Source organism: Coloeus monedula (genome assembly GCF_965178545.1).
Source record: "Coloeus monedula genome assembly, chromosome: 23".
Taxonomy (NCBI): Eukaryota; Metazoa; Chordata; class Aves; order Passeriformes; family Corvidae; genus Coloeus; species Coloeus monedula.
The window spans coordinates 1,257,317-1,284,295 of record NC_138803.1 but is presented as its reverse complement, the minus strand read 5'-3'; the positions used below and the strand labels follow the sequence as shown (position 1 = coordinate 1,284,295).

General features: G+C 57.5%; 2 protein-coding genes across 3 annotated transcripts; both read left to right on the top strand.

Annotated features, from left to right (window-relative positions):
• The first annotated feature begins 2,979 nt into the window (after positions 1-2,979).
• TNNI1 (troponin I1, slow skeletal type) lies at positions 2,980-9,800 on the top strand. Of its 2 annotated transcripts, none has more exons than XM_082295975.1 (8): positions 2,980-3,016; positions 5,489-5,521; positions 6,330-6,371; positions 6,889-7,020; positions 7,107-7,196; positions 7,665-7,841; positions 9,096-9,206; positions 9,522-9,800. In XM_082295975.1, exons 4-7 carry the CDS (start codon positions 6,895-6,897, stop codon positions 9,201-9,203), a joined length of 501 nt encoding a protein of 166 aa, XP_082152101.1. In that variant the 5' UTR covers positions 2,980-3,016; positions 5,489-5,521; positions 6,330-6,371; positions 6,889-6,894; the 3' UTR covers positions 9,204-9,206; positions 9,522-9,800. The 2 variants fall into 2 exon arrangements, with proteins under 2 accessions (XP_082152101.1, XP_082152100.1); XM_082295974.1 differs by having other exon boundaries at positions 9,519-9,800.
• A 7,693-nt stretch (positions 9,801-17,493) lies between these two features.
• Positions 17,494-26,771, top strand: LAD1 (ladinin 1; the record flags this gene model as incomplete). Its single annotated transcript, XM_082296095.1, has 9 exons — positions 17,494-17,531; positions 20,624-20,764; positions 22,012-22,507; positions 22,918-23,061; positions 23,773-23,822; positions 24,617-24,689; positions 25,018-25,149; positions 25,477-25,566; positions 26,673-26,771. The coding sequence occupies 9 exons, from the start codon at positions 17,494-17,496 to the stop codon at positions 26,769-26,771; spliced, it is 1,263 nt and encodes a 420-aa protein (XP_082152221.1).
• Positions 26,772-26,979: the final 208 nt, after the last annotated feature.

Here is a 26,979-nt window from a genome sequence, read left to right as displayed (position 1 = left end):
TGCAGGGGCACAGCTGCTCCACCATGGTCCTCCCCGTGGCCTGCAGAGGAATCTCAGCTCCGGAGCCTGGAGCACCTCCTGCCCCTCCTTCTCCACCGCCCTTGGTGCTGCCATGTTGTTCTCCCTCACGTGTTCTCACTTCTTCTTCTTCTCTGACTAGAAGAAAAACTGCTGCTCATAGGTACTATTGCCAACAAGTTCCACCAATTCAAAGATTCCTGCAGGATCCTGCGGCACCGGGAGGTTGATCTCATCTAGGTTCTGTGCCAGGGGGTCTCTCTCCATGTTTCTGCTGCCGGCCAGGCTGCCTCGCTGCCACCGCGTGGGCAGTGCCGGCCGCCGTGGCATTGGCACCATTTAATGCCTCTCCTCATGCGGGGTGCTGAGAAGGAGAGGCCGCTGCCGCCCCTGCCCCTCTGCCCGCAGCACGGCTGGCGAGGGGCGGCCAGGCAGGCACAGCTCACCACAGGCCACACTGAGATGGCGGCAGCGCCTCGCCACCCCTGGAAAAAACTGCCCCCACACTGTTCTGATTTTCTTCTTAAATACGTCATCCAGAGGTGCTCCTAACCTCTCTAACTGGGCCAGCAGCATGGACATCTTCAGAGCCATCAGAGATCGGCTCTGCCGGACATGGTGGAAGCTTCCAGCAGCTTCTCACAGAAGCCGCTTCTGTGGCCTTCCCCTGCTACCAAAAAACCCAGCTGTGCCAAACCAACAATGGGGATCAAGCCCATGACCTGGGTGTTATCAGTACCCAGCTCTGACCAACTGACCCAATCCCAGATATATTTATATTATTTTGCTCTGAATTTGCCCCCAGCACTGCTCTTCCCTGGAGATTTCCAGGCTGATCCTTCCCACCCCCAGCAGCTAAGAATGGTGTCGAAGGCCCAGGTGGCACCTGATAAAACAACCCCTCACCTGGAGGCAGCTCCCTGGGGTTTGTGAGCCAGGGATGGGGACTCAGAACGTCCCCTCTGTGTCAGCTGGGGAGGAGGGATGGGAGACCTCGGTCCCCTGCCAGTCCCTCTGTGCAGCCCCCATGGCAGAGCCAGCGCTTTGAAACCCATGGGAAAACCCCAGATCGAGGGGTCCCATTGCCCCATCCCTCTCCTGCCCTTTCCTCCTCCTCACTCCCGGTCCCAGCAGAGGATGAAACCTGAGACTGGAGCAAATGGCATCCGAAGCAGCCCCCGCCCCATCCCCGGAGCTGCGGGAATGCGGCGCCTTTGTCACGGGCTAATTTTGGCTCCTCTGTGCTCCTAAAACAATCCCAAGGCATCCGGGAGGAAAGATGCTGGAGGCCTGGCCCCGCGGGGGCTTTTCCTTATAAAGGTCTAACGGGGTGGTTAAAGCCTCCTCCTCCTCGGGGGTGAGAGCAGATCCCCCGCGCTGGCGTTTGCAGCCAGGGAAGGGTCCTTGCAGAGGTCCCGGGGCTGGGCTGGATGCAGGGGGGCTTCTCCCCTGGCCACTGGGACTTGCTCGGTGCAATTCACACGAGGATGGCACTGCCACTGCCATTGCCACTGTCACCGATCTCCCACCAGCTTGTGGGGATCCCCAGAGCTCCCGTTGGTTTCCAGGCAGGGGGAAGGAGCCGGGAAGGCTCTGCAGGATGGGGCTGTCTGTGCTCCCCAGCATGGGAGCTGCCCCACTCCTGCAGCTGCGTGTCCCTCCCGGCCATGAAAGCCCCAGGATTAACATGCCAGGCATTGTCCCTGCTGGGCCCCACGCTGGGAATTGTTTGCTCCTAAATTTGTCCCTAAAAATATCCTGGGGAACAGGTGTTGCCTGCCCTGCAGTCCTTGCCATGCAAAGGGGCACCGCGCAAGGGGCTTTGTGGGAGCAGTGGGGACAAACAGCAGCTTTGTCACTGCTTTTCGGGAATTTCATGGGGAAAACCTCAGGGCCTGTGAGAGACTGGGATGTGCTTGAGCATCCCAAGCTGTGCTGCATGAGTGGGGCTGGTCCTTCTCCTTAAAGAGGGGACTGTGCCCTCCTTGGTCCCAACCCCACCTGGCATGAAGTGTGACCCCACATTTGCTGGTTTATGCCATCACCCCTCAGCACTGTGGCCTGGCCTGGTGACATTCACTCTGGTGGCTCAGGTGGCTCTGGTGGCTTGGGTGGCTCCCAGGAGGCCCCTTGGCCAGCGCTGTGCTGTGTGCCCCATCGTGCAGGGGTCAACACGGCAGGAGCTCCCAGGCTGTTCACACCCCCTCCCCTGCCTATTCCAGCATCTCTGAAGCTCTTTCACACCGGACAGATGCAAGGCAGAGGTGCCAGCAGGATCCACCCCATCCCCACGGCATCACCAGCACTGGTCAGCCTGAGCCTGTGTGTCCCCAACACCCCACGTGTGAGCAGGTGCTGTCCGAGCTGGGGGCACTCCAGTGCTCAAAGGGGCTCCAAGAGAGCTGGAGAGGGACTATGGACAAGGGATGGAGTGCCAGGACAAGGGGAATGGCTTCCCACTGCCAGAGGGCAGGGATAGAGGGATAGTGGGGAGAAATTCTTCCCTGTGAGGGTGGTGAGGCCATGGCACAGGGTGCCCAGAGAAGCTGTGGCTGCCCCTGGATCCCTGGAAGTGTCCAAGGCCAGGTTGGACAGGGCTTGGAGCAGCCGGGGCTAGTGGAAGGTGTCCCTGACCAGGGCAGGGGTGGACTGAATGGGCTTTAAGGCCCCTTCCCACCCAAACCATTCCGGGATGATTCCCGTGTGAACAGCCCTGGAATTCTCCAAACCAAAGCGGGGTTGTGGGTGCCCTGGGACAGGAGTGCAGTGGCACACGGGTGACCTGTGTGTGTCCCTGTGTTCCAGGCGGTGCCCCAGGTGTGAGCAGCAGTCCCAGCACTCATGGGGCTTGCAGCAGTTGCCTGCAGAGGAGGGGATTTGTGCTATTTTTACCGACCACTTGCAGGCAGGGCTGGGATTCAATATCCCCCCTCAGCCACAGCCCCAGCAGAGCGCGGCTGTCCCGAGGCCAGGCATCACCTCCCTCCTGCACAGCCAGGTAAGACAGACACTGCCACTGCCCCGTGTCCCCCTCCGTGTGTGCTGGTGGTGACATGGGCACGAGACCCCCGGCACTCGCACGTGACAGGGAGGAACCCCCAGCACGTGAATTTGCCTGAATTTCTCCCCCTCTCTGAGGTGGATCAGACATTTGTTCTGCTCTTGGAGAGGGGATTGGTGAGGCTGCAATGGGGACAAAGACTTTGGAGCTGATATTTGCCTGTTTTTTTTCCAAAAAGTGGCAAACAGGACTGTTTGGAGAGCCTTTGTCCGAGTGTTCCAGTCTGGCTTCCTGGTGTGAGGTTCAGGGTGGGAGCAGAGTGTGGAGTAGCTGGGAGAGTGCCTGTGGTCTGTCTCCAGCCTCCCAGGATGGGGGAGGATGTCAGGATTGGCTGTGTTTGGGTTTATGGGATTATTTCTTTTAAGGATTTCCATGATCCAGTGGTTCAATAAACTTTACAAGCTCTTCACAGCTGGGGCAGTGCAAACAGTGCAGAAAGAGCTTGTCCAGATCCTCTCATCCCCATCAGGGAGCGAAGTCTCCCGTGGATGTTCCAGATCCAGCTGGAGTCCAAAAGTCCTGGCACTGGGGATTGCTGGGGATGTCTCACTGGCACAGCCGAGTCCCTGCTGTTGTTTGGGAAGCCAATTTAGGACTATTTGGCCCTAAAACTTGACTGACCTTGGTAGAGGTCGTGAGCTCGAAGTGTGGCGTGGATCCCACCCCAAGGAATGCCGGGCTCTGTTCCAGCAGGGGACAATGGAAACGCTGAGGGGCTGCGCCCAACCCTCACCAGCTCCAGGGAGAGAAAGGCTTCTCTGCCACCCCTGAAATAAACTGGGGGGCAGCAGCTGGGACCCAGCCTGCTCAAGGCACCAGTGCTGCCTTGTGTCCTCTGGGATGTTTGTCACAGCATCAAAAACCTCCTCAAAGGCAGGAAACAGGATCTGTCTGAGGTGGTTTGAGGACAAAGAAATTCCTGTTCTTGGGATTTTTCCTTGTAAATCCAGGGATCTGGATTGGGAGGCTCCGGGGGAGATGATTCCTGCTGGGATTTTATGACATTTTCCCCCCACCAAACTCCACTGATTCAGGACATGTCTCTGGCTGAGCTGTGGGGGCATGGAGAGAACAGGGACAAGGGGACAGAGCCAGGAGGTGCTGAGATTTGCCTGGCACAGGCTCCATGCAAGCCTGGGAGTAGCTGTTTGAGACCAGCTTTTCATTTCCCCCAGCAGAAATCTTTGGGGTCTAAAGCAGTTTCCAAATTTCAGGGAATGAAAAAGGATCAAGGCAAAAAATCCCAGCTTGTCCATTTCACTCCTAAGGAAAAGGACTAAACCCACACCTGGGAAATGCTGTTTGAGGGGAAAAAAATTTAAAAGGATTGGTATGTCCCCCACATTTTTCAGCTGCTTGGGCTTGCAGGTTGCCCCCGCTGCTCAGCACAGGAGGGGTCAGAGCAGGGAGCAGCGTGGGATGGAGCAGCTGCCAGGGCTTGGGATCACCAGGCAAATGTAAAATAGGAAACCCTGAGTGTTTCACCTGGAATGTGGCTGCTGAAGGAACCTGCTCAGCTGTGGGCTCTGACTTAGAGAATCCCAGAATGGTTTGGGTTAGAAGGGACCGTAAAGATCCTCCAGTTCCACCCCTGCCATGGACAGGGACACCTTCCACTATCCCAGGTTGCTCCAAGCCCCGTTGAGCCTGGCCTTGGACACTGCCAGGGATCCATGGGCAGCCACAGCTGCTCTGGGCACCCTGTGCCAGGGCCTGCCCACCCTCACAGGGAGGAATTTCTTCCCAATATCCCATCTATCCCTGCCCTCTGGCAGTGGGAAGCCATTCCTGTGTCTTGTCCCTCCATCCCTTGTCCCAGAGTTTCTCTCCCACTCTCTTGGAGCCCCTTTGAGCAGTGGAAGGGGCTCTGAGGTCTCCCTGGCTCCTTCTCTTCTCCAGACTGGACACCCCCAGCCCTCTCAGCCTGGCTCCAGAGCAGAGGTGTTGCCCCTTGCTCCGGCACTCCCCGGGTGGATTTTGGCTCTCCCATCCCTGCCGTTGCCCACGGGAGCTGCGGGACAGGACTCCCTGGGCCGACACAGTGGGGGGACCCCCGAGGCACCCCATTTCTCCTGAGATTTCCAGCCTCCATCCCTTGCCCCGAGCTGGGGCAGGCGACGCAGCCGGCGGGGGAACAGCTCGGAGCTTGGGAAAAGCCCCGAGGAGCAGGAGCCCGAGCCCTGCGGGGCCGGCTGGCGGCACGCTGGAGCTTGCCCGAAATGCAGTCAGGTTTTCCCGGAGCCGGCGGCTCGTCCCGTGTTTCCCAGGGGGACGGAGGCTCGGAGCTGCTTCCCTCCGCCGACAGCACGGGGCAGCAGCGCACCTCGGCATCGCTCCTCGCTGCCTTCCGCCTTTGTGTGCACTTGGGATTCGCACCTTTGTTTCAGCTCCTTTCCCTTTCTTCGGCAGGGCACAGCACACGCCGCGATGCCAGAGCCGTGAGTAGCTGGAATCCCCTCGGACCCCATGAACCCTCGCCCGGCTGCGCTTGTCCCTTTGGGGAGGATCGGCTGGGAGACCCTGCCCTGCCCCACACCTCTGTGCCATTGCCCTTGCAAAAGCTGTCTCTAAATGCAAATTGTTCGCCCTTTCAATGTCCCAGTTCAAACCTTGGGGCTTTCCTAGATCCCAAAATGTGGATTTGAGGGTGGGCAGCCCTCTGGATTTGCCGTGAGGCTCTCTGTAGCACATTGTACAAATACACCACATTCACTGGCGAGCAGAGAAGGGAGAAACTCCTGCAGAGCTTTTCTGGAGCAGTGCCATGGGGATGTCCCAGCCCTGCAACTCGAGCAGGATCCGAGGATCCTGCCCCAGCTGCAGTGGGAGTGGGGGAATGAGGGTGACCGAACTGCAGGGACTGAGCTGGGGTTGGCACGATGGGCACAGTGCCAGCTCACCTGTCACACCTGAGTGACATTTGGGCTTTCTTAGCTGTGGCCCTGAGCTCCCACTGCATTCCCAGAGGGCACCTTCACCTCAGACCCGGCTCACGTGCTGGTGGCAGCTGTGAGATACAGAAATAAGGAACCAACTGCAACCACACGAAATGCTTTCCTTGCCTGTCCCTTCTTTTTCACTGTCATTCCTGATGCCTTGTTCCTCTCTTGTTTTTTCTGCTCCTCCTGGGCTGCTCACCTGCCTGCAGGGAGGTAAGTGCCTTTCCCTTTGGGAGAGATCTCAGTGCTGCTCTGCGTTTGCTGTGCATTTGTTTTCAAAGGGTGTTCTCTTTCCCTCCCCTTTCCCCTAGAGAAAATCCAAGATCACAGCCTCACGCAAACTCTTGTTGAAGGTGAGTCCCGAGGGCTGGAAACTCCCTGGGGTTTGTCTTGCTGGGGGAAAGGAGCCGGGTTGGAGCGCGTGGTCGGCGGGACGGGGATGAGGAACAGCACAAGGATGGGCTGTGGGGAGCAGCTCCCACCCCACCTCTCTCTTCTCACTCATGTGGGATTTGTGGTCCAAACAAACCTCCCCTTCACAGAGCTGGGGAGAGACCCCCACACCTTCAGCTCTGAAGCCTCAGCCCGTTTGAGCTCCCTGGGCTCTGGCTTGGGATAAACATTCCCTGCCCCAGCAGAGCCAACGTCAGCACCCAGCGGGACCACAGTCCCACAGCCCCCAGTGCCACGGCCCCGCCTGCCCTCAGCACCCCACACCAAAGCTGTGGGGAGGCTTTGATGTGTGTTTGGGGACAGCAGGGAGGGGGCTGGCACACAAGGCTGTCCCATCCTACAGACGCTGTGTGAGTGGCTTGGGGGGAACCAGGAGCCTGTTCAGTTCACACTTCTGCCATTTCCTTGTGCTCACAGAGTTTGATGCTGGCCAAGGCCAAGGAGGAGTGGGATCAGGAGATTGTGGACAAGCAGGCAGAGAAGGAGAGGTACCTGTCTGAGCGGGTCACCCCACTGCACACCAGTGGGCTCTCCCTGAGCCAGCTCCAGGTATTCCTCAAGCCCAAGGGTGGAGGGAGCTCCTTGGGAGCGTGGAGGGGCCTTGCTCACCGCTCTCCTGTGCCCTCGGCCCCCAGGACCTGTGCAGGGAGCTGCACGAGAAGGTGGAAATTGTGGATGAGGAGAGATACGACATTGAAGCGAAATGCAACCATAACACCCGGGAGGTAGGAGGGAGGACGGGCTGGTTCCTTCTGGAAGTTCCCTCCCAATGGCAGCTCTGGCCTCCGTGGGGATGTGTCATGGACCAGGCTGAGCTGGGATGTGGAACAGGCACCAGGGATATCTCAGGGCTGGTGTTTGCTCTGCAAGGCACCACTCAGAGCAAGGTTCATCCCTGCCCAAGGGAACTCAAACTGTCCTCGGGATCCACAGAGAGGTTCCTCACCCTCCTGGTCACTCCTGTGGGTCTGAGAGCTTCTCACAGTACAGCTGCCACCTGAGCAGGCTGGGCCCAGCCCATGGCCCAGCTCTGAGCCTGGGTGGGCAGAGCCTTGGTGGGGGTGGTCCTGCAGGAGAGGAGCAGACCCCTCCGGGGCTTGGTGCTGGCAGAGCCTCCTGCTTCCCACAGGGGCTCTTTGTACAAGACAGCCCAGCAGTGACCTCCCATTCCTCCTCCTCCCATCCCCCTGCAGATTAAAGATCTGAAAATCAAAGTTCTTGATCTCCGAGGGAAGTTCAAGCGCCCTCCCCTGCGCCGGGTCCGCGTCTCGGCCGATGCCATGCTCAGGGCTCTGCTGGGCTCCAAGCACAAGGTGTCCATGGATCTCAGGGCCAACCTGAAGTCTGTCAAGAAGGAGGACACAGAGAAGGTGGGTGACTCCTCTGGAGGCAGGAGATGGACACACTTCCTAGGGGTGCCCTTGCCCTTCTCCGGGGTGAAAGAGCCTTGTGAGGCCATTCCCATTGTGGGATGTTGTGGGACCACGTAGGACCAGTTAGACTGAGCCAGGCAGCTGGTGGATGCTAACATGAGATCTTGGGTGGTGTCCATGAGCATGTGGGGGTCTCTCACCTGGGCCCCCCTGGCACCACTGCTGAGCTGCACATGCAGAATCTGATCTCTGATCTTGTAGGGAACCAGGAGAGCTCCTGCTGGGCACAATCACACCCAGAAAACTCCCAGGGAACTCCCAAACCCAGATTAGATAAGACAGAGCAGCCCAGCACTTGGCCTGAGATAAATGGCCCAGTTCCCACCAGCTTGGCAGAGATGTGAGAGGGGAAAGTGTCAATGCCAGCGATGCCCAAACCTGCCCGGGGTGTGCAGGTGCCCCAGCACCAGGAGCTGTGCCTCATCCCCAGGGCCTTTCTGCAGAGTGGTTTTACCAGCTGGTTCCAGCTCAGCAGATTGGATGAGAATCTCAATTTTCAGCTGTTTTTCCTTTGTCCTCCCATCATGGTATAGCACTTTTCCACCCCTTTGGACAGAAAACTGTGCTGACAGCCCTGGGCACCAGGTGGAGAATGGACCTGGGTTTGTTTTAGATGTTGTGAGATGGTGTTGGGGCACAGCTTGTAATCTACGAATGCTGGGGGTTGGCAGAGCAGACACCTGGGCACGCTCCCAGAGCTGCTGTCACCTGCCCAGAGCTGCTGTCACCTCCCCTGTCTGCTCTGGAAGTGTCTGTCAGGCTCCCACTGTCACACCAACAATCCCAGTCCCCACCAAAGGCTCAGAGAAAGTGGGGGTGGGGTTTATGTGGGCTGGGAGGGCAATGCAGGAAGTGTTTTTACCGACATTTGCCCAACTGTGCTGGTGTGAACCCAAAGTCCCACATGGTTTCTTTCTCCTAAAGACATTTTTCTGGGATTATTGAGTCTTCTGGTGCATGAATGCAGCTGGGCCAGGCTTTGAGGAGGGGAGTATCCACATGGATCCAGATCTCCCTGTGGAGACCAGGCCGCTGTTTGCCACCTCCCAGCCAGCTCCTCGTGCAGGGACACGCGGCAGAGGGACAGGGACTTGGCGAGGGGCAGCTGTGTCCCCAGCTGAGGGCTCTGCGCAGGGGGAGGGATGGGGCAGGGCTGCCAGACCCTCATCCCTGGCCCCGGCTCTCCCGCAGGAACGCCCTGTGGAAGTGGGTGACTGGCGCAAGAATGTGGAAGCCATGTCGGGCATGGAGGGGAGGAAGAAGATGTTCGACGCTGCCAAGTCCCCCACGGGGCAGTGAGAGGTAGGGCCGGGTCCTGATCCCACTGTGCTCCCTCAGCCTCCTGGGCTGTGCTTGGGGAGGTGCAGAAATGCCCCCACTCCCTACAGAAAAAGGCAACCCATGCCCATGTCCCACCCCACACTTGGCTGGGGGTCTGTCCCACACCTCCCTGCTGTGGGGTCCCTGCCAGGCCCTCTCCTCCTCTCCTGGGTGCTCCCCTCCGGGTGTGCTGCCTGAGCCACCTCATCCCGTGGCCATAGCTGGCACCACCGCCAGGCTGCTGGCAGCAGCCAAAGCTGCCCCTGCTGCCCCTCTGCTGTTTCTTTCCCACAGAAGCACTGGGAAGAAGACTGTCCCACCCCTGCTGCCAGCCTTCCCTTGCTGCTCCTCCGTCCCTTCATGCCCTTCCCCGAATTCCCACTGAGCTGAAACACAAGGACAACAGTGTGGGAAGGAGACCTGAGCTTCTTCCTTCCAGCAGTGCCCTCAGCCCTGCTCCTGCACGGCATCCCCGCCGCATCAGCCGCACAGGCCATGCCGTCCCCAAGGGCCACTGGCCACCCCTCCCCTCCCAGCCCTGCAGACGCCCCAGAGGCAGCTGCTGCTCCCCCCATGCCCCATGCCTGGCAGCTCAGCCTGAGCTGTGTCACCCCAAGATGTCCCTGTGCAGCCACACGGGTATTAAAGGACGTGTCCTGGGCCGAGGTCGTGTGGGGTCATCACTGGGGGAACTCTGCCCAGGGCCAGGGCCAGGTCACCCCGCAGTGTCCCCATGCTGGCACTCAGACACCACACCCTGGGGTCACACAGGCTTTGGGCTCATCCCTTGCAGCCCCAGGCTGCTCCTCATGTCCCACCAGCTCTGCTGAGCCACCTGGCCCCATTCAGGGCCACCCTTGCTGGGCCTCAAGGGTGCAGCAGCTTCCCAACCACCAGGCTTGGTGAATGGAGCTGACTGTTCTCCAAGCCCTGCTTCTCCTCTGCTTTTGGAAACGCCTTCAGAGCTCCAGACACCAACTCCCACCACAGGCATTGGAGCTGTGGCAACTGGGACAGCTCCATTTCAAGGCTTGATTCCAGAGATGAATTCCTATTTCAGGCCAAACATCCTGTGCTCCCCCCCAGCCCAACCATTTCCTGTGTCACAGCCCCCCAGACTGCAGCTGGTCAGTGAAAGCAGCTGGGAATGTGTCAGCTCACTCCGGAGCAGGGCTGGAGGGGTGAATTAGTGAGAATTCAAACCACGTGGGGTCTCCTGGCTGGGGGCACTGCAGGAGATGCTCAGCCCACACCCACAGAGCGTTGCTCTTGGTAGGTGCAGCAGTGCCTTGTCTGTGTTCCCAGGGTATCCAGGGGAATTGCAGCATCCACAGACTCAACCCCACACCACATCAGGGTGTGTTGCAGCACCTCCATCCCTTTGGAGCAAGCCTGTAAAGTGCAGAAAATGCAATAAATGGGGAGCAAAGGACAGGTCCCAGACAGGGTTGGAAGGAAACGGCATCAAAAGTGCTGGCTCCGAGAGAGATCAACCTTCCCAGGAAAACACTGCCTTCCCTAAAGAAAGGGATGGGAAAGGGTGGCCCCATGCAGATGGCTCCTGCAGGACCTCCCACAGCAGACTCATGGCTGGCAGTGGGAGTGAGGGAGAGGCTTTGGGAGGTGGGTTTGGGTTTGGCTCCAAGACAGCTGAATTCTTCCGGCATCACATCCCTTCCTTTGGCCAATTCAGGGATGCTGAGCCGCTCACTGTCCTAGGGCACTGATGATGAGGGAGGAGACTACTGGGGACACTTCTCTAGCCCAGCCACCAGCACTCGAGCTGCCACAGCACCCTGCAGCTCCTTCATGGGGGATTCAAAACTCATATGCAAACTCTTCCCCAAATCAGGGATGGATCAGAGGAGGCTGCCACCGGAAAATGCACATTTGCTCCATTGGCTCAGTCCTTGTCCTTCCACCGGATCCTCCATCCCCTCAGCATCCTCCTGCAGGACTGGAGCAGCTGCATGGCACACAGAGCCTTTCCTGCCCATTTTTAATATTTTCAAGCTTAATTTGGCCAAGCAGCTGCAGCCTAGCAGGGTGCCAGGGCTCCTTTGTCCTCATTGCAAGCACCCCAGGACAGGCTCCAGGCAGGCCCAGCCATGGGAAGTGTCTCTGTCTTGGCACCGGTGGCTCAGCTCCCAGAGGTGACCAGAGATGGTGCCTGGTGACATCCCAGGATCTGCCATGGCCCAGCCTGCCCCAGCTGGAGGCAGAAGGTTTTGGGTAGCAGCTCACCCCTCCAAGCTCAGGGCCCAGGCAGGCAGGAGTGGTGCCAATCCTGGGATCTCTCCATGCATCCCCAGAGGGAACTCACACAGGTCCTGGCAGAGGAAGAAAGATGTGCAGGGAAAGTTAATAACCGTGACCTGACCAACTGGTAGAGCTGGAAAATGCAAGAGAGGTTTCATGGAAACAAAGCCTTCTTCAGGCCTGGAACAGAAGCAGAAAATGGCCCAGCAGGGGCTGAGAACAGTTCTCTGAGTTTAGTACAATTATGCTAATCTGGTAATTAAAAAAGGGGTGGAGTTTGTGGGGTGGGGAAGGATGGAAGGGAGATGAAAGGCAATAGGGGTGCTGGGTGCTGTGCACCAGGTCCTGGTCAATGCTGGGCACTCAGGCTGTCCCTGTCCCCATCCATGTCCTTGTGCCCAGCCTGCCCTCAGATCCTGCTCACCCAAAACTGCTGCAGAGCCAAACCGAGGGGCTCCCCAGGGTGATTGTGCAGCCCCAGCAAGGGCAGCCAGGTGTGCTCAGCAAGGTCCCAGAGCCCACATGCCCTTGTCATGGGCTACAGGTGGCTTCGTGGGGCCACCTTGTGTTTTAGATTGAGTGGGGAGAGAAAAACCCACCCCCAAAACTTTTCCCACTGCAAGGTTCCCTACGTTTTCAAGGTATAGTGCTCTCCAGTCACTGGGGCCCATTTTCATCCTTCTCTGGTGGAATACACTGACTGCCATGGGAAAACAAAGTTTTACGGATTTCAGTTTTATTAGGAACACAGAAAAAGTGTGGGGGAAAAATGCTCTTTTAGTGGGACTGGATCTCCAGGGGAAGATGCAACAGCGAGCTCTGAGCTCTCCTGGTTGGATCAGGGACTGGGATCCAAGTCTTCCTCTCCATCTCTGCTCTGGAGCTGCTCCTGTGGCCCTGGGCCAGCTGGGATCCCAGCTCTCCCCTTGGCAAAGGGAAGGGCTGAGCCCTTCATCCCGAGATGTACCTGGCTTCCCTCACCCCACAGCTCTGCAGTCCCAGGGTTGTTTCCCTCACAGGTGACAACAATCTCAGTTTCTGCTCACTGAATTAGAAAGGAACCCTCCAACACATTTTTACTGGAAATTCAGCCCAAATGGGGGACTCACAAGGCTCTTCTCAGGGAGAGAGACTGATGCTGGAGGAGTCAGTCATGTCTCTTTCTAGAGGAGCTGGAAGTCAGCCCTGTCTCCTTGAGCTGAGCAGAGTCCAGTCCCCACTGTCCTGCAGTTTGCTCCACTGCAGCCTAGACCCCTGAAAGAAAGCAAAGCACTAGAATCTTAAAATTACACAGATTTCAAATTAAATTGGACAGTAGGGGAAAAATATATCATCGAGACAGGATAGACTTCGGAAAAACATCCCTCCTTGTTGGTTGTAACGTGGTCCTTTCCAAGTTTACAGGGGCTGTGGGACCCCCTTGCTGACCAGTCATGCTCGGGGACACCTGAACTGTGCCCAAATATTTCCCTGAATATTTGCAGCTCAGCTGGAGGCTGGAACTGCAAAGGGAGGATGGGAGAAAGGTCAGTGGTGATGGGTAACCTTGGGGTGGAAGGGGGTGAAGTGTATTCCATGGCATCTGCAGGTGGCTGCAGCATCTTGCCCTGCACAGGGCTGGCACAGGCTGCAGTCCCCGAGGTGAAGAAGAAACATCACCCCTGGGACCCCTCTGGGCTCTGGGTGCAGGATCAGACCCCATGGCAGGGCCATGGCACAAGCCCCTGTCACCCCCAACTTGTCACTGCTGGTTCTGTGTGTCCCCTCTGGTAAAAACCAGGAAGGAATTTTCCCCTCCTGCAGCTGCCCAGGCTCAGGTGCTGCAGCCCCAGGGAGGAGTGGGGCTCGGGGTGAGCAGGGCATATCCCCCTTGTCCAGCTTCCCTTGCTGGGCCTGAGCCCTGTCCCTCATTGCTCACAGATTCCTCAGGCATCACAACCAATTCAGGGGTGCCCAGGGACAGGACAAGGAGCAATGGCCACAAACTCAAACAAGAAGTTCAACCTCAACATGAGGAAGAGCTTCTCTCCTTGGAGGGTGCAGAGCCCTGGAACAGCTGCCTGGGGAGGGGCTGGAGTCTCCCTCTCTGGAGACATCCCAGCCCCACCTGGATGTGTCCCTGTGTCCCCTGCTCCAGGTGACCCTGCCTGGGCAGGGGGTTGGACTGGCTGATCCCCAGAGCTCCCTTCCAGCTCCAACAACCCTGGGATTCTGTCACTCCCTGTGCTGTGAGGGTGCAGTTGTCACAGAGCTGCTGGCAGTGAGCCAGGCCTGTTCTGTCCATCACCTGAGAAGTTTGCACTGATGTCCCTTTTGGGGAATGTGCCTCGTTTGCCATCGTTAGACCCAGAGTATCCCAGGGATGGCATCTGGAGGCCAGTCTGCAGGGAATGGAATGGGAACCTGAAGGACAATGAGGCACCATGGTGGAATTTCCGAAGCAAGATTTGTCTTTATTTTTGAATAAAAAGCTAAACTCTAAAGGAAAAGAAGCCCTCTGGCAGCTGGTGCCAGGCAGTTCAGACAATGGATATTCCTTCCCAACAGAAAAGGCCGTGATCGGGCTTGGTTCAGTTTCTGAGCAAGCACCAATTCCAGAGCCTTCCTGGCTTTCTCTCACAGCAGAGCTCTCTCTGTACTATCACACAGATCTCCCCAAAGGCTGAATGCATTTTAGGGGGAAGGAGAGCCCTGGGCCATTCCAGGGCCTGCAGAGCACCATCCCAGGGATGCAGGGAGACCTCCAGCTCCTCCCAGAGCTTTTCAATGCTGGTGGGACCTCTGGGAGCTGTGGCACCACTGCAGTGCTGGGATGGAGCCGAGCAAGAGTGAAAACCCCTTTTCCTGGCCAGGGAGCCCCATGTCCCAGCCCAGGGGGGAAGCCTGGGAAGAAAGTGTTGCTCCCCCATGGCAGAGCAGCAGGGATGAGCCTCGGGAGACAGGGAGGAGCTGAGCCATGGCTGAGGGACCAGCACAGCACGAGGGCTGGAGGTGGAGGGTTCACGGCTGGGCCCTGGGAGAAGCTGAGGAATGCCGTAATTACAGCACAGTTGTGGAAACTGGGAGCTCTCCACCACCCTGCAGCCAAAGAAACAGGCTCTGCACCATGATGAGACACAGGACACTGTTCCCAAGGGAAAAACGAGCCCTGCTGAAACTGGTCCAGCTCCTTAGAGGGTATTAATGAGTTCTGCTGATCACACCAGGGGAAGCTCTGGGCTCTTCCTTGGGCAGGTGCAGCTCCCCTGGGCAGAGCAGGGAAGAAGGGTTTGGCCCTGGAGTTTCCCTGCTTAGGGCACATCCTGTGGCTCTGCTCCCTCAGCCACGAGCACAGAGCCTTTCCCTTGGGGCTGTGGGTCTGGAACAGTAGATGGGACAGTCGGAACCAGGTCTGGAACAGCAGATGGGACAGTCTGAAGTGGGTCTGGAACAGCAGATGGGACAGTCTGGAGCAGAGAGCGGGTCTGGATAAACATCAGACTGGTTCTCTGGGCATCCCTTCCCCCACAGACTCATCTCTCTGCCTGATTTCATCACCCTCAGCTCTGGGGACCTGCAGCTTGGGCTGGGCTTTGGGGATGAGCTCAGGGTGGCCTAAATAACTTTGTTAAAGGAAATCCGGTCTGACAGTGACTGTTGTTTGCTGAAGGCATCAATGAGCCTGTGGATAAGGGTGACCTGGGAGACAAGCATTTTCCTGGGGTTCCAGAAGCAAAGACCTTTAGGTCAAGCACAGTTAAGAGGGAAAGTCCAAGCAGAGCTAAATAATCAACCAGCAAAGTGGAAAACAGTAGTGAGATAACAAACTGCTGATAATTCCTCTGATTTCATCATAGCAGAGGGGAAGACTGATGATGCAGACATTGAAAAGCAGCAGCACTTGGAGTTTGGGGATAAAGTGGTAAAGGAGGTTTGGAGGGGTATAAAGTAACTCACAGGGGAAAAATCCAGCATGACTTCATCTATGAGATGAGGGGCTCTGGGCTGGCTTTGCCTCCTTGGGAGCGAAATTTTGGGATTATGGTGGACAGGGAAAGACATGAGGAACATCAGGGAAAACAGGAGCTCCATGGCAGCAAAGATCTCCAGCCATGAGAGATCAATGCTTTGTGCTGCCAAACAGCCCAGCAGGACCCATCCAGGTTAAAGGAGATTTCCAGCAGTGAGGAATAGGCCTTGGGGACTTCTTGCTGAAGGATATTTGCTCTACTGACCATTTTCCTGGGTTTGAGGGAAACGGGGCAAACCCATGGAGGAGAAACCCTCTGAGGGATCTTGAATAAAGAGGAAACTCTGTTCAGCTCCAAAGGTTTCTGAGCTGCAAATAAAGCCCCGGGAAGGGGCGAGTGTCAGCACGGGGGCGAGTGTCAGCCAAGCTCATCCTCTGCCTAATCCCCAGGCACTAAATGCCCGTCTAGAATTTCTTCAACTTAATAACAAGAGGAATCGCAGACTGGGAGGTTTTATATTCCTTTGCCGTGTAGATCCTAGCTGGGGGTGTTCTTTCACTGCCATGTTCAGTGTAATCCTTTGGAAAACCCTGCTAAGTCCTGTGCTCCAGTGCTATCCCTTGGCGATGAGTTTTGCAAGCGCCGTGCTTGCTGCGCATTAATCACAGAGCTTTTATTGCTCTAGAGGAGCTGCTGATGCTGGACTGCTATATATAGTTTGTCAGCAATTAGCAGGATGCTTGCAAGGTTATTTAAGTAATTTTTTTTCCCTTATGCCACAACTGGCTGAATTCTCTCTATATATGAAAACACGTGAAAGATGAGCGATTACTGCAAGAAGAAAGAAAAGCAGACAGCGAGCCCTGCTTGGAGCGGGCGGCTCGTTTGACAGGGCTATCTCCTAGAAATGGGATTTTAATCAGGAACCTTTGATTAAAATCGTTGCTCAGGTCATGGCACACCCCTGTGGGCTGGAGGCGTGCAGGGCCAGCCCAGCCTCACAACCAGTTCCTCGGGCTGGTGCAGGGATGGCACTCCCTGGGAGCAGGGGCTCTACTCAAGGGGTCCTGGATGACATTTCCTGCAGGGAATAGTGCCTGGCTGCCCGAGCAGTGGGAGCACTGGGGTCCTGGCCATGCTGTGGGAAAATCCAGGCTGGGACCTGGCTCTGCTGTGCCTGGCCCCCCATCCCCACTAAGACAACCCCCATTTCCCCACTGAAGGCAGTGCCCCCAGGGCTTCACACCTGCCCTTGGCAGGAGGGGCTGCCCTGTGGAAGGTTGGGGGTCTCGGGGCACATCCAGAGGCTGGGATGGGTTTGATGGACTGGGTCCAGGCATGGGATGAGCCTGGGCACACAGCTCCTCTCTGGCATAGGGCTTCAGCACACAAAAATTGGATCCCCCCATGCTCCAGCCCCCTCCCCTGAGACTCAGTGAGTGCTCACTGCTGCAGCAGAGCTCATAAGAATGGGGAGACCTTGACAGCTCCATCCAAGACATCTAGAAAGGGCTGGAAGGAGCAGGGGACCCTCCCAAGCTCTTTGGGAAGGGCTGGACTGCGCCCAGCCGGAGGTGTTTTAATGACTGTTTTGGATCCCCGGGAGCCAACCTCCTCCCACTCAGCCCCGGGTAATTCACCTCCTCCGCCGGGCTGCAGGAGTTGTTGACTGGTGGATTGTGGCTGGTAGAACAGGTTCTCAGCAGGGAGTTGTCTCCGAAACCTTGGGAGACGTGGATGGCTCGAGCCGCGGGTCCCGGCTCGGAGCCTGGCAGCGAGGAGGGCTCTGGTTTTGCGTGGCACTGCTGGGCAGGGCAGCTCTCGCCCCGCGCCGCTGGCTCACAAATCACAGCCCTGCCTGGGTCAGGTAGATAAGGAACCATGTGATGCAGCTGGTGGGGAGCGGGTGGTAGGCAGGGTAAAGGTGCACAGGGAAATAACCTTGCAGGGAGTTCCTCCCTCCCTCCTCGGGCAGCGCTGATCCCCGCGGCTCCCACGGCACCTTGGCCTGGATGCCTGCTCGGGTTCTGGGGGCTCTCTGAAACTCCCGGGAAGCAGGAATGTCCTTTAGTAGAAGGAACTGGTCCGATCTCTCCAGGTAAGTGCTGTGGATTAATGCTTAACCCTTTCCAGCGGCGCAGGGAGGGGTGAGGGTGGGCTGCTGGTGGCCGAAGGGGCTTTTGGGGAGGATGGGAAGAGGGGGCAGCTGCGCTGGGGGTGTTGTTTGTTGTTTGCAGAGGTGAATGACAGCCCCACGGAGAGCTCGGCGCTGCTGGAGTTTCTTGTGGCTGGGTAGGATCAGAGGCGTTTTTGTTTCTGCTGCCTAGGGAAGCTGAGCCCTGCACAGGAGAATTACCTGGATAAGCATTCTCGCCCCATGCTGGATACATTTTGGGTCTGTTTTGCCTTTTCTTTGGGGTACAGAGTGTCTGGGCTGTGCCTGCAGACTTGCTCTGGAGCTGGCTGGGGGCGTTTCCACTCCCCCCGTGCCCATGCAGCCCCTGGGTGCGTGTCCTGCTCTGCCCTGCGGAGACCGCAGCCCGTCCTGCGCTGAGCAAGCCCTGATTCAGCGGCAGTGACTGAGCAATCCCCGCAGCGCCGCCAGCTCCGCTCCCTCGGCCTTCCCAAAGAGTGATTCAGAGCAGGGGAGGCTCCTGGGCATCCTGGGGTGGGTTAGGGGCTCGCACGAAGCTGGAGCAAGGAGGGATCAGCCCTGACCCACTGCAGACCCCAGGGCAGCCCCGGCTGTGCAGGAGCAGTGATAGAAACTCAAACACAGCCACGCTGTCCCACAAAGCAGAGCAGGAATCCTGGTCCAAGTGGATGTGATGGCTCTGAGATTTAATTGCAAACCTCCATACTGGGTGTAAAAAAGGGGAGTTCACAGAATCCCAGAATGGTTTGGGTGGGAAGAACCTTAAAGTTCATCTTGTTCCACCCCCTGCCATAGCAGGGACACCTTCCACTAGCCCAGGGTGCTCCAAGCCCCGTCCAGCCTGGCCTTGGACACTGCCAGGGATGGGGCAGCCACAGCTTCTCTGGATACCCTGTGCCAGGGCCTGTTCCCCCTCATTGTGAAGAACTTCCTTATTTTAATTGAGACCCCACTGCTCTGAGGCCACCAGCTCTCAGCTGCCTCTGCCATGGATGGGACAGATCCAGAGGCCATTTCAGCCCTGTCCAGATCCATCTGCTCTGAGCCATGGACTTACCCCAACACCAGCCCAGCTGGGTCCTGCACCCCCTGTGCTTCACAACCCCGGAAGGCATTTCCTGAGCTCTCCTGAGATGAGGCAGCACTGAAACAGCAGAAATGTCAGAAATCTCTGCACTAATCATTGACAGGGCAGGAAAGGACAAGGCAGGGACACTTGCCAAACTTTTTTTACTCATCTCTTTGAGTTAAAAAAGGTAAGACAGCAAAAAATAAATCCCTCTTTGAAAAGAAGGGGGAAAGATTGGCAGAGCAAATCCATAGCCTGATGGGTGGATCACTTAATTACAAATAACAAGGAGCTGCCTGTGGGTAGTGCCAGGCTTTGTGCTGCCTCAGAAGAAGCCACAGTAATTCAAGGCAGGAAAATCCCATTTTCACTTTGAAGGAGCCTGTGATTGTATAAACAAAGTGGTACCTGGTCGTCATGAGGCTTTAGCCCGGCATTAGTGCTCTGTGCTGTCACTGCCTGAGGGACAGCAGTGCAGAGGCACCGGCATGTGTGTGTGTCCCCCCGGACAGCCGGGAAGCGGCCGGCTGGGACTGTGCTCGCAGGGATCGCTGCCCCGGTGCTGTGCGAGCACGGCCCTGCTGCCTCCCCACCCGGGGGTGCTCCCTGGGCACATCCCAGCCTTCGCCAGCCCCGTCTCTCCCGGTACCAAGCGTGCCATCGGAGACCGCCCGGAGCCCCCCAGCAGCGGGTCCGATTGCTCTTGGGGCTCTTGGGCTGCGGGGTCAGCGGGAGAGAAGCGGGACACTGCCCTGCCCTGTCCCCGGCCCTGAGCTCTCCGCCGGGCCCTGGCCCCCCTTCGCTCCCGTCGCGCTCCGCTGGCCCCGCCGCGCTCCCGCCTGCCCCGAGCAGGAAGAACAGAAGCCGCAAACACTCGCGGGGGGTAAAGCGGTTTAATTTATGACCGGCTGGGATTACTCAGTAACTCGCACCAGCCGCGAGTCCTCGCCGCCGCGCTCGCCGTAACGCGGCCCTACCCCTCTGACTTTCGCCAAAAGTCAAATTCATGGCAAAGCCTGAGCCTGGGTGCCGCTGGACGGAGCTGGGATGAGGTGCTGCGATGGACCCTGCGCAGGGAGGCTCTGCTGCGGGGCCGGGTGCTCCATGGGGTTCCCTGCAGTGTTTGTGGCTGATGGAGGGTGTGTTGGGGGAGAGGAACCCGGCTCTGAAAAGCTCCATCCAGCCAATAAAATTCTTTTCCAAGACAGTTCATGCACCGGCACAGAGGGTGAGCAGGTTTGGCACAGTGGAGAAAGGGTGGCAGAGCTGGTGTTTTCCAGAGAACTTTTTATTCCTAGTGGCATTTTATTAAAAAAAACAAAACCAAACCCAAACCAACTACATTTGGCTTGTGCAAAATAAAATGCTCAAAGATGATTCCAAACCTTGTCTTTTTGGCTCAGTCTGTGGTTATAAACAGTTCCTAGTCCAGGCACATGCAGGGAGGAAGAGGAGCCCTGCCAGCCCCATCCCCTGGCAGAGCCTCTCAGCAGTTGCCTCCAGCCTCTGAGACTTTTTCATCTGAGGCTTTTTGCTCTATGAAAACTAAACTGCCATCATCACAGCTTATTTTTGGGCTAAAATCTTGTGCCATAGTGGTTACCCTTCTAGTCTGTGTGATAGCTCAAGGCTCCTGGTCTGGCTGAGTTACAGGTTCAATATCCTTCCCCAGGAAGGTTTGCTTAATATAGGGATTCCTTTGAAATGAGTGCTCCCTCCAGCAGGAGAAAATAGGAGTTGGGAAGTCAAGTGCTTGCTTTGGGAAGGGCCTGCATCAGCTGGGTGGAGTGAGAGCACTTTGGGATGCTTGGCTCATGCTGGCATTGCTCTCCTCCAGCAAGGTGACTTCTGTCAGCCCCTTGGCCTTGCCCAGGGTGTTGCAGTTCCTTTCTTGTCTGGCACAGGGGCTTCAGGGTCCCCATGCAGGACACAGCCTCCCCATGTCCTGGTGTTTCCTCCCAAACAGCCTGGCCAGGCAGAGGACCCTGGAGGATGAGGAAGAGCAACAAAGAGAGCGCCGGCGAAGGCACCGGAACCTGCTGTCCTCCACATCCACGGATGAGGAACCTGCCAGCCCTGTCAAAGACACCAGCCCGGCTTCCAGCAGGTCTGTGGGGTCTGGCTGGCATTGGCCTCGCTCCTGACCCTGAGCCCTGGCAGCTGCTGCTGCAGAGGGTGGGAATCGCTCCTGATGGTGGGAAGAGCTGAGCTCCAATGACCCTTGGGAGGAGGGATGGGCTCCCCAGGAGGAGCACGGGGGGATGGCTCGGGGGGCTGTCCATGGCACAGGAGCAGGAGTGCTGGGGGAGGGCTGGTGCCAGGGCAGAGCTCAGGTGGGTGCTTGCCACGCCCAGGTGGGATCTGCAGCAGGTAAGGGGTGCCCAGCTCTGCAGGGCAGGAGAGCAGAGCAGGCAGAGCCTGGCTGGCTGTGCTGCCCCTCTGAACCTCACAGTGACGCTGTGGGACCTTGGCTGAAGTGGGGATGTGACCCAAGGGCTTTCCAGTGGTGCTTCCAAAGTTCCTGGCTGCAGGGAGCTGGGATTTGGAGGTGCTCTGGGACCAGCTGCCCTTACACAACCTGACCCACTCTCTAAATTGATCCTGGAAGTGTCCAGTATTTAAATGGTTTGTGTCCACAGTAAGACTCCCACTCCAGATGTGTTTCTGTGTTTCAGACAGGATGGAGTTAGGATGCTTGGGTTGGATATGGGGGCTGGACATGAGTAAAATGAACCAGGTGGGAAGGACAGGGAAGTGTTCCCTGGTGCTGACACAGGCTGGCCATGTGGTGATTGCAATTCAGGGGGAGGGCAAACGTTATCCCACCTCCTTCCCAATCCTGGGAGTGTGCAGACACAGCCTGCCCCTTCCCAGACCTTGTGCCTGTTTGCCTGGGGGAAGGAGCAGAAACAGCTTTTCACGGGTCATGTTGGGACTGTGGGTGGAGCTGCCAGAGCAGATTGACTTCCAACTGACACTTCCCATTTAAAGATGGTGGGAAGAGTCACAGCCACGCTTCTTATCCAGCAGCAGACCCAGCACACTGCCCTGAGCCTGGATCTCCTTGGCACAGCACTTGGTGGGTGCTGGTGTCCTGGGACAAGGCTGCAGAAATGCTTCACCTCTACGACAAAAAGGAAAAAAAAGACTTTTAATCCAAACTTTTTCTCAGACAGCTGAGCTGGGGTCATGGGGATGAATGTGGCTGCAAGCCCTGGTCTGCAGGGAGGACTCCAGGATGTTGGTGGGATTTTTATGTCCCTCCCCAGAGCCTTTTGCCTCACTTGCAGCATGAAATCTGCCCCTCTAGCCCCAGATGCTGAGGTTGTCATCCCATGTTGTCCCTGTTCCTAGACCTCCATCCCTGGTGAAGCCGCAGTCTCCGGAGGATGGGGAGGAGAGAAAGCTCCCGGAGGTGCTGAAGACACAAGAAGGGAGAAGGACAAGGTGCCTCCCGCCCGCGTCCGAAAAGCTGAGGCAGGAGAAGGAGCAGAAGGAGCAGAAGGAGCCAGGGGGGGCAGAAAACTGCCTGGAGGCAGGGCCACAGCCCCGTGGGAGGCAGGAGAGCAGCCGGGCTGCAGAGCGGGGTCAGGAGGCGGCCAAGGGCAGAGGGGACCCGCCAGGAGACAAGAACCTGGAGCCAGCCTCCGAGAGGAAGGTGGTGGTGAGGGCACGGCTCCAGGACAAAGACCAAGGAGTGTGGACTCCTCAGGGGGAGCAGAGGAAGGAGGCAAAGGAGCCGCCAGAGGTGGGGAGCTGCCGGCTCCGGGAGGTGAAGATCCTCACCAGGGTGGGAAACCGCAGCACAGAGGAGAAAACCTCGGCAGTGAGCTCATCTCCGGAGCAGCAGGTGAGCAGGAATGGATGGGGCACCAGGCCTTGGGGGGAGAGGTCCTGGGTGCCGGGAGGACCAGAGAGAGGGACAGCCCAAAAGTACCAGGAGGGAAATGGGACCTGAAGGATTTTGGGGAAGGTTTTTCTGAGAGCTGCAAACCTCAGAGAGGGTCCCACAACCTCCTTCCCCTCCCTGGCCTGTGCTGTCCTGATCACCTCTCCAGCAAGCCCCTCTGATTGCCATCATGGTGACACTGAAGAGCTGTTTGGGACTCTGTATGTCCAACTGAGACAGGAAAGGTTTGGAGGATTTTGATCTCAAACTCCCGCCTCAAACCCAGTTCCTGCCCTGACTGCTCAGCTCCTGCACCTCAGTCTTCTCTGCAGGCTCTGCGGGGATGCATCTGATACCTCCTTTTTCCTCAGCAGCCATCCAGGAACCCCTCAAAGCAGGTAATCCAGCTGTCCCTGCCCCGAGATGAACCTGCAGAAAAGCCAGACCCTTCTCCAACTCACGTCACCTTCAGCAGCTCCATCCGACGGACCAGCCCAAGAACCGTCTCCTTTCGGGTAAGAGCTAAAGCAGGTGGGGAAAGAATTCCAGTGGAGGATGGGGGGAAGGAATGATTGCTTTGGCCTCTGGATTATGTGGGCAGAGCCTGTTCCCAGAAGTGTGTTCAAAATTTACCCTTGGTCTGGGCACTGCAGTTCTGCTTCCCTCTTCCCCCTGTTTTCCGTCTCCGTGTCTGACCGAAGGTGTGTGGGGATGAACATGTTCAGTTCATACACCTTGTGCTGGCCAAGAGAAAACTCATGGGAAGTGATGAGAGAACAGGGAGCTCATTGTCCTCAGAATTTCCAGAGCCACAGGAATTACCATCCACCTTCCAGCCTTTCCAGTCTTATCTGAAAGCACAGGATAAAAATAACATCCATCCTCCCTCTCATCCCATGTTACAGTCTGAGAATATATTCCATTTCAAAACAGATCTCTGGAATAAAGTGATTGGAGAGGCTGGGAAAACCAAGAACTGTCGAGATCCTCCCTGCTATGAGTCAGGGCTGACTGGTTATGCTTGATTGACTTCCATGAGGCTTTATTGGGAATAAAACTGTTATCACTGTAAAGTGTCTTTAGTCTGGGGAGCTTTGAGATATGAGATAAGCTCTGGTGTGGGTGCAAATGGAGCTTTCCTGGGGGAGATCAGGGAGATAGTGTCTCCCATGCTTATCTTGGATAACCACAGTTCACTGCAGGATCTCCTCTCCTTGTGTTTCCAGATCATCTCCAGGAAGCAGAAAGAAGAGAGCCAAAGCCCTCTCACCAGGAGGTCAGCACCTCTCATCGTGTTGCTTTGGTCCTGCTGGGCAGGAATAGCCTTCCTTTGTTTTCCAAGGGAGGAGGAGGTGATGGGGCCTGACAGGCCTGGCACAGATCTGCACAGATCTGCTGGACATTGGTCCCTGGGGTGCTGGGCTGGTCGGGCAGCGATGCTTGGCAGAGGACAGGACAATGTCCAACATGCAGCTTGCATCCAAATGAGATCCTGGAATCACAGAACAGTTTGGGTTCCAAGGGACCCTAAATATTTCATTCCAACCCCTGCCACGGGCAGGAACATCCTCCACTCTCCCAGGTTGCTCCAATATCCCCCAGCAAGCCCCCACTGTCTCCTGAGTCATGTAGTTCCATGTTGGTGCTCGTGTCTGCACAGGTGCAGCACCATGATGGGGTTCATCCATGGGGACATCAAAACGGGTCCATGAGCAACCTGACCTGGCTTTGGTGACCAGACCAAGGGATCCTCCATACCCCCATGGGCAGGTGCATGCTGTAGGCAGGGCCACGCTGACATTGGGGGCGATGCAGTTCAGAGCTGGCAGAGCTGAACCCAGGGCAGGCCGAGATATTTCAGTGTTCAGTATGGCCCTGGAAAGGTGGTGACACCCAGAGATCTCAGTCCCCAGCAGGGAATGAACTGCTTGGTTCACCAGGCACATAGATGCAGGAGTGCCTGGGTGGGACGGGGCCTTCTCCTGCCAAGTGCAGCCCCCCAGGACCATGGGCTGAGTCCCAGGAGATCCTGAGGGGGCTGGTTTCAACTCTTCCTTTCTCCTTCACCAGTGCGAGTCTGAGGATCCCAAGCAGCAACAGCACCATTGGGGAGAAGCTGGAAAAGTACAACTCGGCTGTGCAGGTACCAAAGGCCCTTAGCAGAGCCAGGCTGGGGTGGGAGGGATGTGTAGGGAGACAGGGAGGGGAGGAACTGAGCTGCACCAAATACCAGAGCTGGTGGGGATGGAGGAGATGGTGCCAGGCAGGAAAAGGGATTGGCCTCAGGGTTTTAGGAGCAGGGACCCTTGGAGGGAGTCTGGGGATGCTGCGTGGTGCACTGGGGGAAGCAGTGCTGCTGATGGGCGGGGGGAGCATACCCCAAGGGGCTCAGGGTGTGACCCAGAAGCTGGACTTTGCTTTTCACTCCTCGGGGTGCAGCACAGCCCTGCTGACTCCCCTCTCTCTCCCAGCGCTCGGAGGGGGTGAAATCCTCCGTGCCAGTCCAGAAGAGTCGCCTGCTCTCCTCGGAGGGGGTGGCGAGCAAACGCAACTTCTTCGAGGGAAGCGCTCCCAGCAAGGCGGAGCCCGCGGCTCCCAGGAAGGTGAGGCAGGAGCTGCGCTGGGCCGGGGCTTCCCAGCGGGTCCTGGGCTGGGGCAGGCACTGGCTTCGGGGAAAACCTTCCCCTCTGCGGATACCAGGCTCAGAGCTGGGTGCCAGGGCTGGGTCTGGACACAGGAACTGCCCCGGCGCTCTGTGGGCTCCTGCCGAGAGCTGGAATTTGAGGAGCTGGGATGGAGCCAACGTGTGGGCTGGGCTCTGCGTGTTGCAGCTCCGCTCAGTCTCCCCGTGCCCTGGGGACTGGGCCGGGTTACATTCGTGCAGGGGGAGAGCTACTGCTGTAACCCTGGTGTCCCTGCCTGTGCCACAGGACAACCTGAAGATCCCGGGATCGGTGACATCCCGCATTAATCTGTGGATCAGCCGAGCTCAGGAGCCTGTCAAGGAGGAAAACAGCAAGGTACCAGCTTGTGTCAACCTCAAGTGAGAGCCCTGAGACCAGGCAGTCTCACAGGACATGGTGCTGCACCTGGGGGTGGGGTTGAAGGGTGGATGAACCCTTGGCTGAGCCTATTAAAGGGTTTGAGAGTAGTTTAGCCAGGTTTGGAGGTCTCAGAGCTGCAGGGCCACCATGATGAGATATCAAGGCTCTACTTGTTGCTGTGTCCTGACTGTGAGCCCAAAATTCCTAAGACACATGATTCAGGCCTTGGTGGGGTGAGGAGGGAGCAGGAGCAAGCTGGGTGCATGTCCCAGGACATGCGGGGGTGCCTGAGCCTGCCACCCCAGCCTGATCCCATCTCTGCCATCCCACCACCTCTGGCTGGATGAGCAGCTCTGCCTGGAGACCAATGGGAGAGGAGCTGTGTGCTCGGTCCTTCGGGTCTGAGGGGCTTGGAGACCTGTGTGTGCTTGGAGAGGTCCTGGTGCATGAGGGGTCTGGGGTCATCTGCACCCCAAAAATAGGGGGTCTTGTGGCTGTGGGTGCAAAGTGCCCAGCTAAGGGGACTCAGAGGTCATCACTTGGCCATGGTGGCTACTTGCTGGACGTGCAGGAGAGGGACAGGAGAGCCTTTGGCCCCAGGGTGGTTTGGTGTTCTTGGAAAGGAGGGTCTCAGCAGGTCCTGGGCAGGTCTCACTGCTCACAGCAGGGAGGGCTTTGGCCACTGCTCCTGGCAGAGCCTCCTGCAGCCACCTGGGCCAGGAGGTGCAGCTCCAGCCCAGCCCTGCAGCCAGGGAAGGTGGGTCCAGGCTGGGCTGGGAGATCAGCACTGCCCAGATGTGTCTGTGCCAGGCAGCTGTGCCAGCAAAGGGTTTGCTCCTGGGGTCCCTCCTGGGGAAAGCCTGCAGCTCCTTGATCAGTTTCCCTTTAGCAGCACCTGCTCCACTGCTGTGCCTGGAGCTGCACTTGGCCTTGAGGGCCTCCCAGGTGCAGGATCCCTAAGCTGGCTGGTTTTACCAGGACAATGTGTGCTTCAAGGTGTGGATAAAGTCAGGCCAAGGCAACACTGCACACAATGCATGGGGAATACCTTCTCCTGTCACTTGTGACTCTCCTGCTTGCAGGAAATCCGGAGAATCAACAGCGTGGCAAAGCGAGATGTCTGGATAAAGCAGCCTGGAGACACCTCTGGAGACACCAAGGTAGCTATGGAGCTGCTCTGAAACCTGGTGCATCCTCTGAGGCAGGGGCAGAGCCAGGATATGGGGGAGAGGGGATGTGGGGGTCATCAGGACCCCGTGACTTGGGGGAGTCAGCAGGAGAGGACAACTGAAGGCATCTGTAAGGGAGAGAAGGACTCTGGTCTGGGAGGAGAAGGGAAGTGGCCTGTGATGGGATTTAGGGGATGCCTGCCTGCCCCATGCCCTGCTG

What these genes read in the sequence shown, in the direction of transcription:
- TNNI1 (XM_082295975.1), top strand. Translation starts at nt 6,895, where the DNA reads ATGCTGGCCAAGGCCAAGGAGGAGTGGGATCAGGAGATTGTGGACAAG. An exon ending in TCTCCCTGAGCCAGCTCCAG is followed by an intron (nt 7,021 to 7,106) that starts GTATTCCTCAAG and finishes CTCGGCCCCCAG; the next exon opens with GACCTGTGCAGGGAGCTGCA. An exon ending in AGAAGGAGGACACAGAGAAG is followed by an intron (nt 7,842 to 9,095) that starts GTGGGTGACTCC and finishes GCTCTCCCGCAG; the next exon opens with GAACGCCCTGTGGAAGTGGG.